General features: G+C 32.5%; 1 protein-coding gene across 4 annotated transcripts in view; it reads left to right on the forward strand.

Moving 5' to 3' along the window:
* Window positions 1-8353, forward strand: part of LOC111630248 (netrin receptor UNC5C-like) — a 110439-nt gene extending 102086 nt beyond the window's left edge. For all 4 annotated transcript variants that reach the window (XM_023374326.1, XM_023374328.1, XM_023374329.1 and 1 more), the window contains 10 exons: window positions 1792-2094; window positions 3200-3349; window positions 5382-5483; window positions 5553-5722; window positions 5858-6094; window positions 6484-6630; window positions 6850-7020; window positions 7094-7203; window positions 7398-7499; window positions 7570-8353. In XM_023374326.1, coding sequence (XP_023230094.1) covers window positions 1792-2094; window positions 3200-3349; window positions 5382-5483; window positions 5553-5722; window positions 5858-6094; window positions 6484-6630; window positions 6850-7020; window positions 7094-7203; window positions 7398-7499; window positions 7570-7741 — 1664 coding nt within the window. In that variant the 3' untranslated portion in view covers window positions 7742-8353. The remainder of the gene's footprint in view (window positions 1-1791; window positions 2095-3199; window positions 3350-5381; window positions 5484-5552; window positions 5723-5857; window positions 6095-6483; window positions 6631-6849; window positions 7021-7093; window positions 7204-7397; window positions 7500-7569) is intronic.
* The last annotated feature ends 5437 nt before the right edge of the window (window positions 8354-13790 follow it).

Here is a 13790-nt window from a genome sequence, read left to right on the forward strand (position 1 = left end):
AAGGAAAAGGAAATGATTAGTTATGACGTTTTAATGATAATACAGAAAAAAAATAATGACATCAAAATAAGCGTTTCTAAATTTTATTTTGTTTTTACTTAAAGTAATGCAGCATAAAATTAGAATTTACGAGCACAAATGTCAATTATAAGTAACAGAATTCAACACAGAAAAATAATTTATAAATAAACAAATGGGTAAAGGTGACGATATTCAACAAGAGAAGTGATGAAACGTTGCAAAAGTAATTTTTTTTTCTTTTTTTTTAAATTGAAAATTATAAGATTTCAACTGAGTTACCTGAAGGATAATTGATGCATAGCAGTAAGAAAAGGAAAAATTTCTAATTGTGTTGTTAGCGGTTGCGTGACTTAAGCGTGAAGTGGGAAGAACATTTATCATGCTCCAACTCCTACAATGACACTCACAAAATTACCATGTTTGTGCGCTTGTTTTGGTGAAATATTTCTTTATAAAAATATAATAATCGAATAGAAGATTATTCGACAGATATTAGAAATTGTGTTATAAAGAAAAATAATAATAACAATAATATTTTAGTTGCTGTACTTGGAAGAGAAAAAAATAAATCAATAGTTAATGTGAGTGACTCCATAGGAAAAAAACAAATTGGGCGAGTAACATGCTGATAAGACAGTAAAAGATTATCTCAGAGATTTTTGATTTTTAAATTGAAATTTGTTAGTAGATTTACAAGAGAGAAAATAAAGATTTTTCTCGAATCAGTACCAAAAGAATTTATTTATTTTTTATTCAAAAACATTCAAGCAGAAGTTTGGAGGATAGAAAATCGTTATAGATCTTATACGTGTCGGATCTTTATCTCGAATTGGATCTTTTGCATTGGATCTTATCCAGTTTCATCTTTTTTCCTATCTTCCATTTAAGATTTTTATCAGTTTTGAAAATTAAATCTATCAAAATAAATACGAGAGGGAAAATTTTATTGTGCAACAAAATTAAAATCGAGATTCAATGTGTTAAGAAAAACAAGATAAATACAAGCAGCAAGACGTCAGCATCTGAAAGGATCAAATCTGAGAATAAGGGCATTGTGCCCCTGACAATGTGGCTTTTGTGCTTGCCATCTCGCCAGACAGAATAGCCCAGACTCAGGGATGAATAGCGGGAACTTCCCATCAGATATTTTCCATCCAACAAGCAAAATCCCGGCTTCCAGTACACTGCTACCTCAAGGCGGAAGGAACAGTAATCATATTTGTACCGAACCCGGGGCGCAGTTCTAACAGGGAGTAGCGGTGCTTGTCATGAAGTTAACCTCCTGAAATATCTGAATGTTTCTGCTTCAATTGAAATTGTCTGAGGGATTTGTAAGAGAAATGACGGAGCGTGCATTGTTGTTGCACGGTGCAAATTTCCTCTCTGTGATACAAAAAAATAGATACAGAAATTTCTTCTAGTTGCCGCAGGGGAAAAAAATATAGAGCTAAAATCGAGTAGCACTTCTTTCCCCTTTCTATACGTGTTATTTTCCAAGAACGATCTCCAACGGAGCAAAAATTGTCGTAAATCACGCTTATTACCGTAAACTGATATAAATCAAAGGTGCCTTTACGGTAATAAACATTGGTCCCATCAAAATCGTGATTAAGGGCGCAATTTTTAACAATATATTGGAACCACGAACAAAAGACATTTTTTATATGTTGCTGCTCCAGACTATTTATCGATCTATACTCCTTGTTTTAAACTGTCTAAATATAACTAACTTTAGAGATATAAGTGTAAAATAATGCAATTATTTTACAGATGTCATCCCGGTCCAGCCAGATTTAACTCAGAACGTACTCAACTTCCCCAGTCACCTGCATAGGGAGAGGTGTTCCGCTCGATCTGACTTCTCCCAGGCAGAAAAAGCTATTAACGGTTTGGGATGCAATGCAGCCACTCCTCTCCTTTCTACCGGTCATGGCTACTCTCCAAACATCCCTCCGAGTCCTGCCCAAAGCAGAATTCCTCTTCTAGATCCCCAAAGGTCACAGACACCAAGTTCAACGGGAAAGCCACCCAGATCAGATTCTTGTGTTTCTGTACCTACATCTACATGCTCGGGTAAGTTTATCTCAAGAAAATCTTAAATAATGCAATTACATGTAAAACAAATTATTATTATTCTTCTGTAAATAAATACATACAAATATACACACATATACAAACGTGCAATTGTTTCTCAGGTAATATATTAATTATAAATAAACAATTAATATATAATCTTGTTTCTAAATGAAGATGCGTAACCTTACTTATTATAAATATAAAAGAGATCTCCTTAAACATATACGAAGAAAATTAATAGCTGCATATAGAATATTTAGCTTTAAGAACTTAGCATATATACAGGCTATCATGATCTTGTATGAGGCCCGGGTAAAGCGGGCCTTTTTTGCCTCTTAGAAGGCCCTTTTGACATTTTTTAAAAACAAATTAAATACATAGAACGTTTCTTTAAAGCTTATTAATTTACAGGGCCCTCAATCACTAGAGCACTCAAGTTTTCTGCAGGCTAGTGGAAAAATCTCCAGCTTCTCCCCTCTCGACTATCTTGCATATATATTCATCATTCTTATACATTGTCTACATTGTAAACTTATCTTTACTTACTTTGCAGATTGAAAATTATGAGTATAAAAGTAACAATAATCATTTTTATTATATGAAAATAAAGATATAAAATTTTTAAAATTCTTTATTTATGTACAAATGAAAAAGCTGTGTAGTTCTATTAGAAAATGAAGTTACGAGGTTTTCTTATCTCGCTTCTAATTCATCACTTGAAATTCTGAGTTCTAGCTCTGTTTATAATTAATTTCAGATCGACTCATTCGTTTACAGCCAATTTCATTTTCATTTATACATTAATTCTCTCGTTTGGGAGCGACAACGAATAAGTTTAGCGTGAGGAATAAATATCGTTACAATAAGATGAATGCTCGAATTAGAATTTCGATTTGTGAGGTGAAAAGTCTTCCCTCTCATCCGAATTAATCTTGATAGACCGGAAACACCATATGCTTCACTTTTTTTTTATCACTCATCCGTTTGCAGTTTGGCAGGAATTTCCCGTTTTATAATCCCCCCAATATTTTATCCCGAGATAATCCTCTTACGTTTTAAATACTCCTCACCACCCTATACTGATTAATGAAACGTCCAACAGGATCACGTCCCGGATCGGCCTACGATTCGGAAGCGCCATCTGGCAGGCATTCGGTCACTTCCGCCGCTCTACCGCCCAACCTGGACATCGAGTGCGTGGCATGGAACACCGTCACCAAAGCAGGAGCCAGGATATCTGTACCCGGATCTGGTAAGTGGCGCCATCTTTCGTTTTCGTTTCTAATTATTTCCCTTCCCATACTGTTATTAGCAGGAAACTAATAAAAATTATGATATCGGCAATATTTTATTCCGTGTAATTATAGTGACGGCGCTATATTAAAAATCTAGTTCCAATAAAAGCTTGATTTAAAGCCAATTTTTGGAGTCGTGTTAACAAAATTAATCTCCGATATTTGGAAGAGAGCTGCCATTTTTATTTTCCATTTTTCGGTTGTAAACTACTTTCCGCATTCCAATGGCTCCAGATGGATTTGTAAAAAAAAATCCTTAATTTCTTGTAATATTATTACATCTATTTAACAAAATTTTCATTGAAAACTATAGTTTTTCTACCTCTTAAGCTGTCTTTTAATTGTTTAAAATTAATTTACATTTTACTCTTTAATATTTTATGTACATATCTTATGTTGTGCCGTCTTAAATTAGTTTTAAAATTCGTTTTAAGGACAGTTTTTATGGCAAACACAATTAATATTATCAAAAATTAAACAAGATTCAAGAATATTTTAGGAATATAAAGGATTTTTGCAGGATCCTTTGGATACTTCTCGGAGGATGAGGTGCACGCTCTTGAGAGGTTCCATTTAAAAATACTACAGTAAAAGAATTTTTATCAAATTTTTCTTGCATCCAGCCGTAACTAAGCTTTACGTAACTCTGATATTTATTATTGTAATATTTACGTAGTTAAATCTGTGGTTTTTTAAATCAAAATAGAGGCAGTGTAGGACCTCGTACAGGTCCCAGCTGCTTCCACATGAGCCTAGTACTTAGGTATGAATTTTTGCCAGTCAATTGGAATGAGAAGTGGTTTTTCAATCGAAAAAATGGAAAATAATACTATAAAATTATAGAATTTATGACACAATGACGAAATTTCTTATATAGAGAAGCAAAAAACCCATTGTAATGTTGCAACAACAAAAAAGTGACAGCATCAACAAACACATTTTATTGATATTGATGCATTCGTCGATAACATACTTCTTTATTATGATCCTGACAAGGATTTTTATGTGTTGTAATACTAAATCTTGCATTTTTTAAATCCATAAATATATTACGATACACTTTTACAAATACTTAATTTTTTCGTATCGTTACAGTCACGAGAGAGATACAGTTACACGATAGAAAAAAAATTCATCTAATAATTAAAATTAAGAAGGAGCTTGTATTACCAAATGCATCTTATATGGTCGTTAACGACACCCGTAATTTATAAAATTAAGTCACGAGCCGATATTTTAGAGCCGATCTCTTTAAAAAGACTCACGCAAATTAAAATTTGAAAAGGGATTTTTGTATAATTATAAATTTAGTAGAAGAAAGGGAGAATATTTTAAGAGGGGGTAAGATTCTATAAAGCGAAAATGAAGATTACAAAAAAAAAAAAAAAAGAAAANAAAAAAAAAAAAAGACAAAGTCGGCCATTAGAAAATTCTATTATTTTTATTTTTCTTTTTGAGAAAATGAAATTTCCGAGCGATTAAATTCTCGAATGAATATCAATTTACTTCGAGTAAACAAAACGGAATTAAATTCAATTAAATATGAGTTCTTGCCAGGCCATCCACCTTTGTTTTCATTACCAGTTAATTCCTGATGTAATATAATTCCTCTCGTTTCAGTCACGTTAACAATGACGTAACACAACTCCCTATCTGTTCAGCAACAGTTTGTTACAAAAAAAATTTAAATAAAATACAAAGAAAACATTAAAAAACAGAATTTTTGATAAGTTTACTTAATCAAAATCATGTAGATAAATTCTGACAATTATAAGCAAAGCATACGCTTAGAATACGAATGAATCAATTAATAATTGATATATTTAAGCAAATATATAATTAAAATTGTAAGAATTCGTTCAGAATTATCTCCCCCTTCGTAAATTTCCTAGAAAAATTGATAATTTCAGACATACCTTTACATTTATCACGTCTTTTTTTTTTTTTAATTGTCTGTGGGCTACTTATAAATGGAGAATTTTATTTCAGGTATAACTCTAACTATCCCACCGGGATCAGTTAAGAAAGGATCGAGTAATGAAATTTACGTGGCGGTACTCAGAGATGATCGCGATAGACCAAAATTAAATGGTAAGGGGATTAGCGCTCCTTCCCTCATTTAATTCGATCTTTATAGTTGTTAATTGGATTAATTTGCAGATAAGCAAACTATATTAAGTCCCGTGGTGCAATGTGGACCGCCGGGTCTTCAGTTCAAAAAGGCTGTGGTGTTAAGCTTCCAACACTGCGCCACTTTGGCACCTAACAACTGGAGTATCAGCGTTTATGGCAGCGATGGCGCTAACGATGAAGATAATCCCGACTGGAAGGTAAGTCGGACATTCTTCTATTCTTGTTTAGCTTTTAAGTACTACATAAATAAAACTGCTAAGAGGCTAAGTGACGGGTTATATTTAGTTTTAGTAGAAGAATACTCTGCTGACAGATTTCCGTTTCTGTTACAGAATCTGGTAACGTTGGGACGAGAAACTATCAACACACCACTTTACTGTCAAATGGATCTGCAGCATTGCCATCTCTTAATGGAACAGCTTGGGAGATTCGCACTGGTGGGTGAGTCTACAGGAGAAAGTAAAGCTATAAAGTCACTAAATCTAGCAGCTTTTGCACCACCTCTTCATTCGTCCGTTGATTATTGCATACGACTCTATTGTGTGGAAGACACGCAGGCAGCTTTACAGGTAAGTTTTTGAAATCTTAAAGACTGTAGGCAAGTTATCCTTGGCTACAATCTTTAAGATTTAGTAACAGATGCGAAATTCTTCGAGCGTAACTGGAAAAACAGTGTATAATACGCGACATAATTCGAATTAAACTGCGCATAAATTTATCTCCCGTTTACACATTAATTAAGATGTATGAGGGTTATATACACAACATTTGCTTCGCGCAGTTAGCTCCATTAATCTGAATTATACCATGCTGCATATTATTAATAAACGTAATGATAATTTGCCTCCTAACTTGAAGAGCCCTCAGAGCGTGCCGACGAACATTACGTACGAGTTATACTATTTAAAGACCTATTAGTAATGACGACGGAACTAATTTTGGATTTCCTTTTTTGCAGGGAGTAATACAAATCGAACAGAAATTAGGAGGGAAATTGTTGGACAGACCAAAATCGATGCCTTTTCAAGATGGAGGAGCCAATTTATGTTTATGTTTAGAGGATATTGGTCCCGGGTGGCGATGCAAACCGGGTGCTAACTATCAGGCAAGTTCATTAGGAATTAATTGAATAAATATTGTAAAATTAATATTTTATAATTTCATATTTTTAAAATAAATTATTCATTTTCTAAACTGACCGAACTAGAAAAACTAGCGTGCCAATTAAGTTTTCTATCTGAAAACTTGGAGGAATCATTTTTAAGTATAAATACTGCAAAAAATTTTAAAATTCCACTTACTAAATATTGAATATGTTTAACAGGAAATTCCGTTCCAACACGTGTGGTGTGGACGTCAAAATAATCTGCACTGCTCTTTCACCCTGGAGCACATCGATCGATCGCTGCAAGTCATCCGATGTCACATCTTAGTCTATCAGAGGGGAGTGCAAGCACACCGACAGCTTCTGAGGATTAATACCGATCTAAGAGATGTGAGTATCCGAAAATACTTTCATGCAAGCTAGCTAATCCGGCAAAGATTAAAGATGATTGAAAATTTTTCAGAAAAATCCACCCAGTCCATCTTGGTTGTCACAACCTCTGAATACAACTGTTACCAGCGGAGACAATGGTAATTCTATAGTAACATTGGACCAACCTGTTGCCGGTTTCAGGTACGAATATTAAATAACGCATCTATTAATTTACCAAAATGATAATACATTTTATTCCTTCACATTACTTATCCCTGTATATCATGTTTAATTATATCCCTGCTGCTAAAATTTCATTACACCTACTATTTTTCTATTAAATAAACGAAGTAATTCGCATTTTATACTATAATTTAATATATATTCCCATAAAGATTAACATTAGAAGCAAGAAAACTACTGTGCAATCTTCTAGACCCTCCAAACACATCAGGGAATGATTGGAGAAGATTGGCAAGAGAATTAAAAGTAGACAGGCAAGTAAGATCGGAATAAATGTTTGTTTTCTATGAAAGATTAATTACAACATATTTTATATTGCTGTAGGTACATCAATTTTTTTGCAACTAAGCCAAGTCCTACAGAGCACATCTTGGATTTATGGGAAGTGCGGCATAGGGACCCGAGTGCCCTAACGGACTTTCTAAACTTGTTGAGATTAATGGGGCGTTCTGATGCTGCCTTGGTAGTAGAAAAAGAAATAGGACCCTGGCTGTGACGTCGACTATTAAAAAATGAATTAAACTATGCAAAAAACATAATTGATGGAAAAGGAAGTTCGCTCGAACGAACGCCATGTGCCAAATAAATGGCAGCACTGTCTCGCCAGAAAGGTGCCAAGTTTGAATAGCAGTCGCGATCTATGCAGGCCTCATCTACCCAAAAAATAAGAAAAAAATATATAAAAAAAAAACAAAATATAAATATATATATATTTGGGTATTTTTTTATATGGAAGAACCGAATTTCTTTTTTCTTTGCCCGTTGGGAGTGATATTGTTCGACAAGGAAAAAAAGTAAAAGAAAAAAAATACTGTTTTTGCATTTATGAAAACTGTTAGAGAAGAAATAGTTTAGAAGGAATTTGTTACGATGGTAGAGACATGCTGTTATGGAAACAATTCTTGTACATGTCCTGACAAACGATATATATAAAAAAAAGGAGCCTGAGCTGCTGGGCATTATTGTCTTCCTGTTGCGAGACCATCAGGGCCCTTGGGTCCACTGAAAATGTGCCACAAAAAAGTTGTTTGCTTTCATTTTTTTATTTGTTCGGTTTTTGTATATTGTTGTATAGTGGTTTTTCTTTAAATTAATATAAATACAGTGATTGGTTTCTGTCTCTTTTCTTAAATAATACAGCAGCTTTAACGGAAATCTCGTGAGAAATCTCTCAAAATACAGCTCTAAGGAAACATCTGTTGAGTTAGTAAATTTATTAGAAAAGTATCGGCTATAAAAAATTAATTCTTTCTAGTAGAAGTAAGGAAATGGTATTTTAAAATACAAGCGAATTGAGTCTCCTCAGTAAACTAAGATAGTAAATGCATACTATATAAAACTGCATATTCGGGTTTGAAAAGGAGACGACTTATTTTTGTATAGGCTACTACTTCGTGCGTCTGTTTGTCTGGCCTACTAGCAGTGCACAATACCCGGAAGAGCTTTTCTCTTTCATATTACATCCGGCCCTCGTGATACAGAAAGCGAACTGGATGAAAAACTGCATCTATCAGAACCCTGTTTGTATACGCTTCTCTTTTTTTTTCTTTTTTCTTTCAAATGCAATGTTCATCCATCACACAAACTTCCCATTGAATTTCGAGCCATCAGACATTTGATGTCAGGCTGTAGATGCAATCATTCGAGCGTGCGTTTCTCCTTTACTATACATACAAAATCTCTATAATAAATTTAGATATTATGCTATAAAACTATTTATAAAATTCAGGACATTAGCTTTATTTTTATGCAAGAAGTTGAATATTATAAAGTCGTCTTGCAAATGTATTTTTCTTCTTCTTTTTTTAATGAAAGATTTTCTTCGCTTCCACTTTTCATTTAAAAAACATATCCCTAATACTATATTAATATTTAATGCGATGAATTATACATTTTGAACTATAAATCATGGCTACTATAATAATAATTAATTAAGCATGTAATGGAGAAAATTAACATTTGACAAATGGCTTTAAAAAATTTTTCTAGAATAAAAATGCATTTAGAATTTTTCCTAACTTAAATAAATTTTATATATGGAAAAAAATCGACTTTAGATGTTTTCAAGCAGAATAGATTTTTCTTTATGAAGTTGAAAGGTCTAGATCCATTTTCCTTTCATCAAAAAATGCGTAGTACATTTCTTTGATTGAATAAATTCAGTTTTGAATATTGAATGATTTCTACTAGAAATTGCGGATTAAGTATAGCACTTAAAGATTTTTTTTTAAAAATCAGAAAGATGCATGGAAGTAAGAAAAGAAAGATACAGTAGTAAAAATTGCTTTTATTCCCTATGCAGCATGCTTTTTATCGCAGTTGAGCCTTAGTTAATATATAATTCAAACCTTTTTTCTGCATGATAAAAGCATTTAGCTAAGAATTAAGTGCCATTACTATATTATTACTAACTAACAAGTATTACAATATTCTTCACTATTATTACTGTAATTGCAGTTATTGCTGCTCACATTACAGTGTGATTTTCATATAAAAGTGGTAAGAAAATTTAGTTTTTTAAGTTTAAATTTTTGTACAAATTAACTGCTACACTAGATTTATATTAAAAAATTAGCAGAATAATGTATATATTTGTTTAACTTTCCATTTTATAAGTAAAAGACAAAATCTTTACTAAAAAATAAACAGAATATATGAATCAGTATAAAAGGAGGTCTGGGCCTGGTCACGTAGCCTACCCTCTTAAAAAATTGAGTTGAATACAGCCTATTCTCTGTTGAAAATGTGTTATAGACACGATGTCATGAGATTGAAGGGTCACAGTATCGGAGAAATTATCAACAGAAGCAATATTGGATAGAAGGGACAATAAATCAGCAATATCAATTGAGAACTGGTAATGCTACAACAGTATGCAATTGCAGCATTGTATTTATTTAATTTAATTCGTTATTGTAAAATAGTTAATACGAACTGATATATAATATAATTATAAAATAACATAAAACACATATTCTATGGTTTTATGAATTGTGGCTTGAGTAATTACAACTGTTTAATGTAACTTCGAAAAGTAAAAAGAAATGTCAGCATTTAAGTAGGAAAAAGCCATTTGAAAACATCCTTATTGTTTTTAAACTTAAGAATAAACGAGAAATTATTTATTATAACATCGTCACAATGCCGGGCTGCAATTTGTAATCATATTTTAGATTTATTTAATTTAAAATATATGCTCTCCACCTCAAATTAGTAGTGGCTTGCCCCTGTGCGTCATACTTTTCCTGCTAGGAATAGAGTCGTGTCGATCATCTATCTAACTCCTTTCAGGGAAAACGTTCTGAATTGAAAAAATATGATTTTCGGTTTGCATCGGAAGTTCGTACATAGTTAATCGAGACCTCCTACCCCTAAAGTTTTCCATATATGGTCTCAGCTTTCATCTGTCTAACTCTATTCTGGAGATTAAGGAAGGACAGACATACGGACGGATGACAATGGGCGTTTATAGGTGTACAATTTTTTCAAATTGCAGCCCAATTAAACTATTTGGAGATTTGAATTTTTTAGGCTACGTAATTTCAGAAATAGAAGTTATTTGCATGGTCACAGAGTCATCAGAATGGGGAAAAGGGACAAAATTTTCAAAATATTGGGCCAGGACTCTGCCAAAGACATTACATTGCCTCTTTGGGATAGGGATTCGAGTTCTCAATTCACAGATTTTCAAGGATGGTTTATACAGATTTGTCAAGCCATCTTTCATCATCTATTCTCGTGAGTATAGAAATATTTTAAAATATGACGAACTAAAAATATTCATTTGAAATTAATAATAATGTATCGCCATCTGTTGAGTAACGATCGAATTATTTTTGTCAATATTTATTGGTACATTTTTAAGTTAAAAACTGATTAATAACTTGAAGTTGGCGCTTTGTCAGATAATTTTTACTTACATAAAAACGATAATATTGACATAAGGTACATAAAAATTAGAAAAATGTGCATGTTAATTTTATTAAATCTATTACTGTATTTTAATAAAAACTTCTGAAACAGAAGAAAAATTACTGAAATGTGCTTTACTGGTATGGAATATACTATTAACTTTTTATGGAGACAGAAGACGAAATTGAAGATTCGTCTCAACAGCGGGATAAACCTTTAATTATGATGCGACCGCCTGAAATGAATAATTTCCTAATCTACAATATTCTTTCTTCTTTATATTAAAAGTAATGAAAACAATGAATAAATTTAATTGCCCACTTTTTTCGTTTAGTGTTTTTATATCAATTCAATTCATCTCAGAGTTTTTAAAAAGTTTTAATTAAAATTAAAATTAAAACTTCTTTAAAAAAATAAATTAAAAAACAGATACTTTTTATGCGAATGCAAGTTTTGTATATTGACATTTTTTCGGAATATCCTTAAACTTTCACTTATCTGCCTCTTTTGCGATTGAATCAATCTGTTTAACAATATTTTTTTAAACTCTAACGAGATCCTCCATAGATCACGTGACGCTACCCATCCCTTGTAACGCTCTGTAACACACCGAACAAAACATCTCCAAAATTACGTAACGCATATCTTCAATCAACCCTTCTTAATTGTACTAAACAATAATACACAGTACGGAGTACTGAACGTAACATTATTTTATTAGTTAACTTACAAAGCATAGTGTATAATGTACAAAGCAGTAACATAAATAATACTGGTTACGCAACACTTCGTAACGATTACCTACATACCTATCCCCATATCTACGTAATTTATGAATATCCCCCGCAAGATTCTTACCCTGTATATTAAAGGTAAGAATCTGGTTAAATTTAAGATTATGAAAATAGTTCATATCCTAAAAACATTAATCAATGACTTGAAATCTTCAGTTCAAGTTTAGAAAGAAATCAGTTGTTATATGATTTTTCCCATTTATATGTAACTTTGAATATTTATAGGAATTTACACATAACCAACAAGCCGGCTTGTCGTCTATTGTATATAGCGTTCACGCGTAGTTTCGGATTTTCTCCAATAGAGGTCATCAATACGGACTGACGAGACTATATTTTTAATGGAAAAACTATTACTTTTAGAAAATAAGCAGCATATTTTTTAAATAAAAATAGTCAATTTTAATAAATTATGATGATTATTATAGGTATTTATGAAAAAATTCCTCCGAATTTATATTTAAATTATTTAACCATACTCCTGCCGATTCATTATATTACTGTATATATACAGTGACCATACGTCCTTTATTTAAGAGGACAGTCCTTTATTTCACTGCTCTGTCCTTTAACTTTATTTATTTTCTAAAATAGGCATTTTGTCCTTTATTTTGTAAAGTTGACGCAAAGTTAAAAAAATTTTTTTTAATAATATATTGAACAAGTTAGTTTTGTATACGCCATCACGACCAGTGTTGCATTGCTACATAGAGCGCAGTAGTGCAGTGTGTCGCCAACCAAACGGCCCACTGACAGTACCAGGGGGTGGACACTCTTATGGGGATTTTTGTGATAGTTTTTTAACTCTCTAGTTGATGGATGATACACTTGTTAATTAAAGCTGAAGTTAGTTGAAAGAAAAAATGAGGGGTTTCTTCCTATTGTTATTAGAAAAGTGGTTTTAGCATTAGAAAAATCAGAAAATATACAAGCCAAAAAATTCAATGATGCTGTGTACACATTTTATCAAACGTGCATAGATTATCTAAATAATTGGGACATGTTTTTTATTGAAATAGATGTGTTTGAATGGGTCACATTATGCGAAATCCCTTTGTGGGCGAAAGTAGAGGAAAGCTATATCTTTATTTCGAATCATTGGTCCGTAAATATACTCGACGGTGAATTATTTGATGAAGTTTCATGTGTAAAAAAATATGTCACAAACGAAAAGATCGACGAATGGTGACAGAATAACCAGCCCTGCCATCAAAGGTGGATTGAGATTTTTGAATATTTTACAGCAAAAGAAATTGTTTTCAAAAACATTTGTAAAATCGTATAATTTTCTTTGTCTCCCTGGATCTAATGCCCCTGTTGAACGAATATTTTCATTGGTGAATAATATGTGAACGAATGAAAAAACTGATTTAAAAGTAAGCACATTAGAAGCATGTATTTCCATCAAATACAACTTTCAAATGAACTGTATCGGGACATTCCAATTTTCAACGCGAGTGTTGAGTGTTGAAGTCAACAATTTGACGTCATCAACGACGTTCCAACTCGAGTACGAAGTGCTTAGTTCCCATGATTCCATTCTCAGCAAGATGGGTTCCATTCAAATGTCTTACCAATTACCCACAATTCATTGGAAAGTAGCGGTCAACATATCTGTTGAGTGCTGAGTGTGTTGAGTCAGCGCTGACAACAGCACTACCTCAACGTTGAAAAAAGGAACGAATTTTAACGAATGTTGAGATCAGCGCTGAGTCAGCGTTGAAAATTGGAATGTCCCGTATGGAATTTTATGACTTTAAAGCGTGAAACGGCGCTATAAAAAAATTAATTCTACTGAAAAGTATCAAAATTAATGTTATTTAAATTTTTACAATGTGT

The sequence above is a fragment of the Centruroides sculpturatus genome, unplaced genomic scaffold (assembly GCF_000671375.1).
Source record: "Centruroides sculpturatus isolate CEXI.00-Female unplaced genomic scaffold, Cexi_2.0 scaffold645, whole genome shotgun sequence".
Taxonomy (NCBI): Eukaryota; Metazoa; Arthropoda; class Arachnida; order Scorpiones; family Buthidae; genus Centruroides; species Centruroides sculpturatus.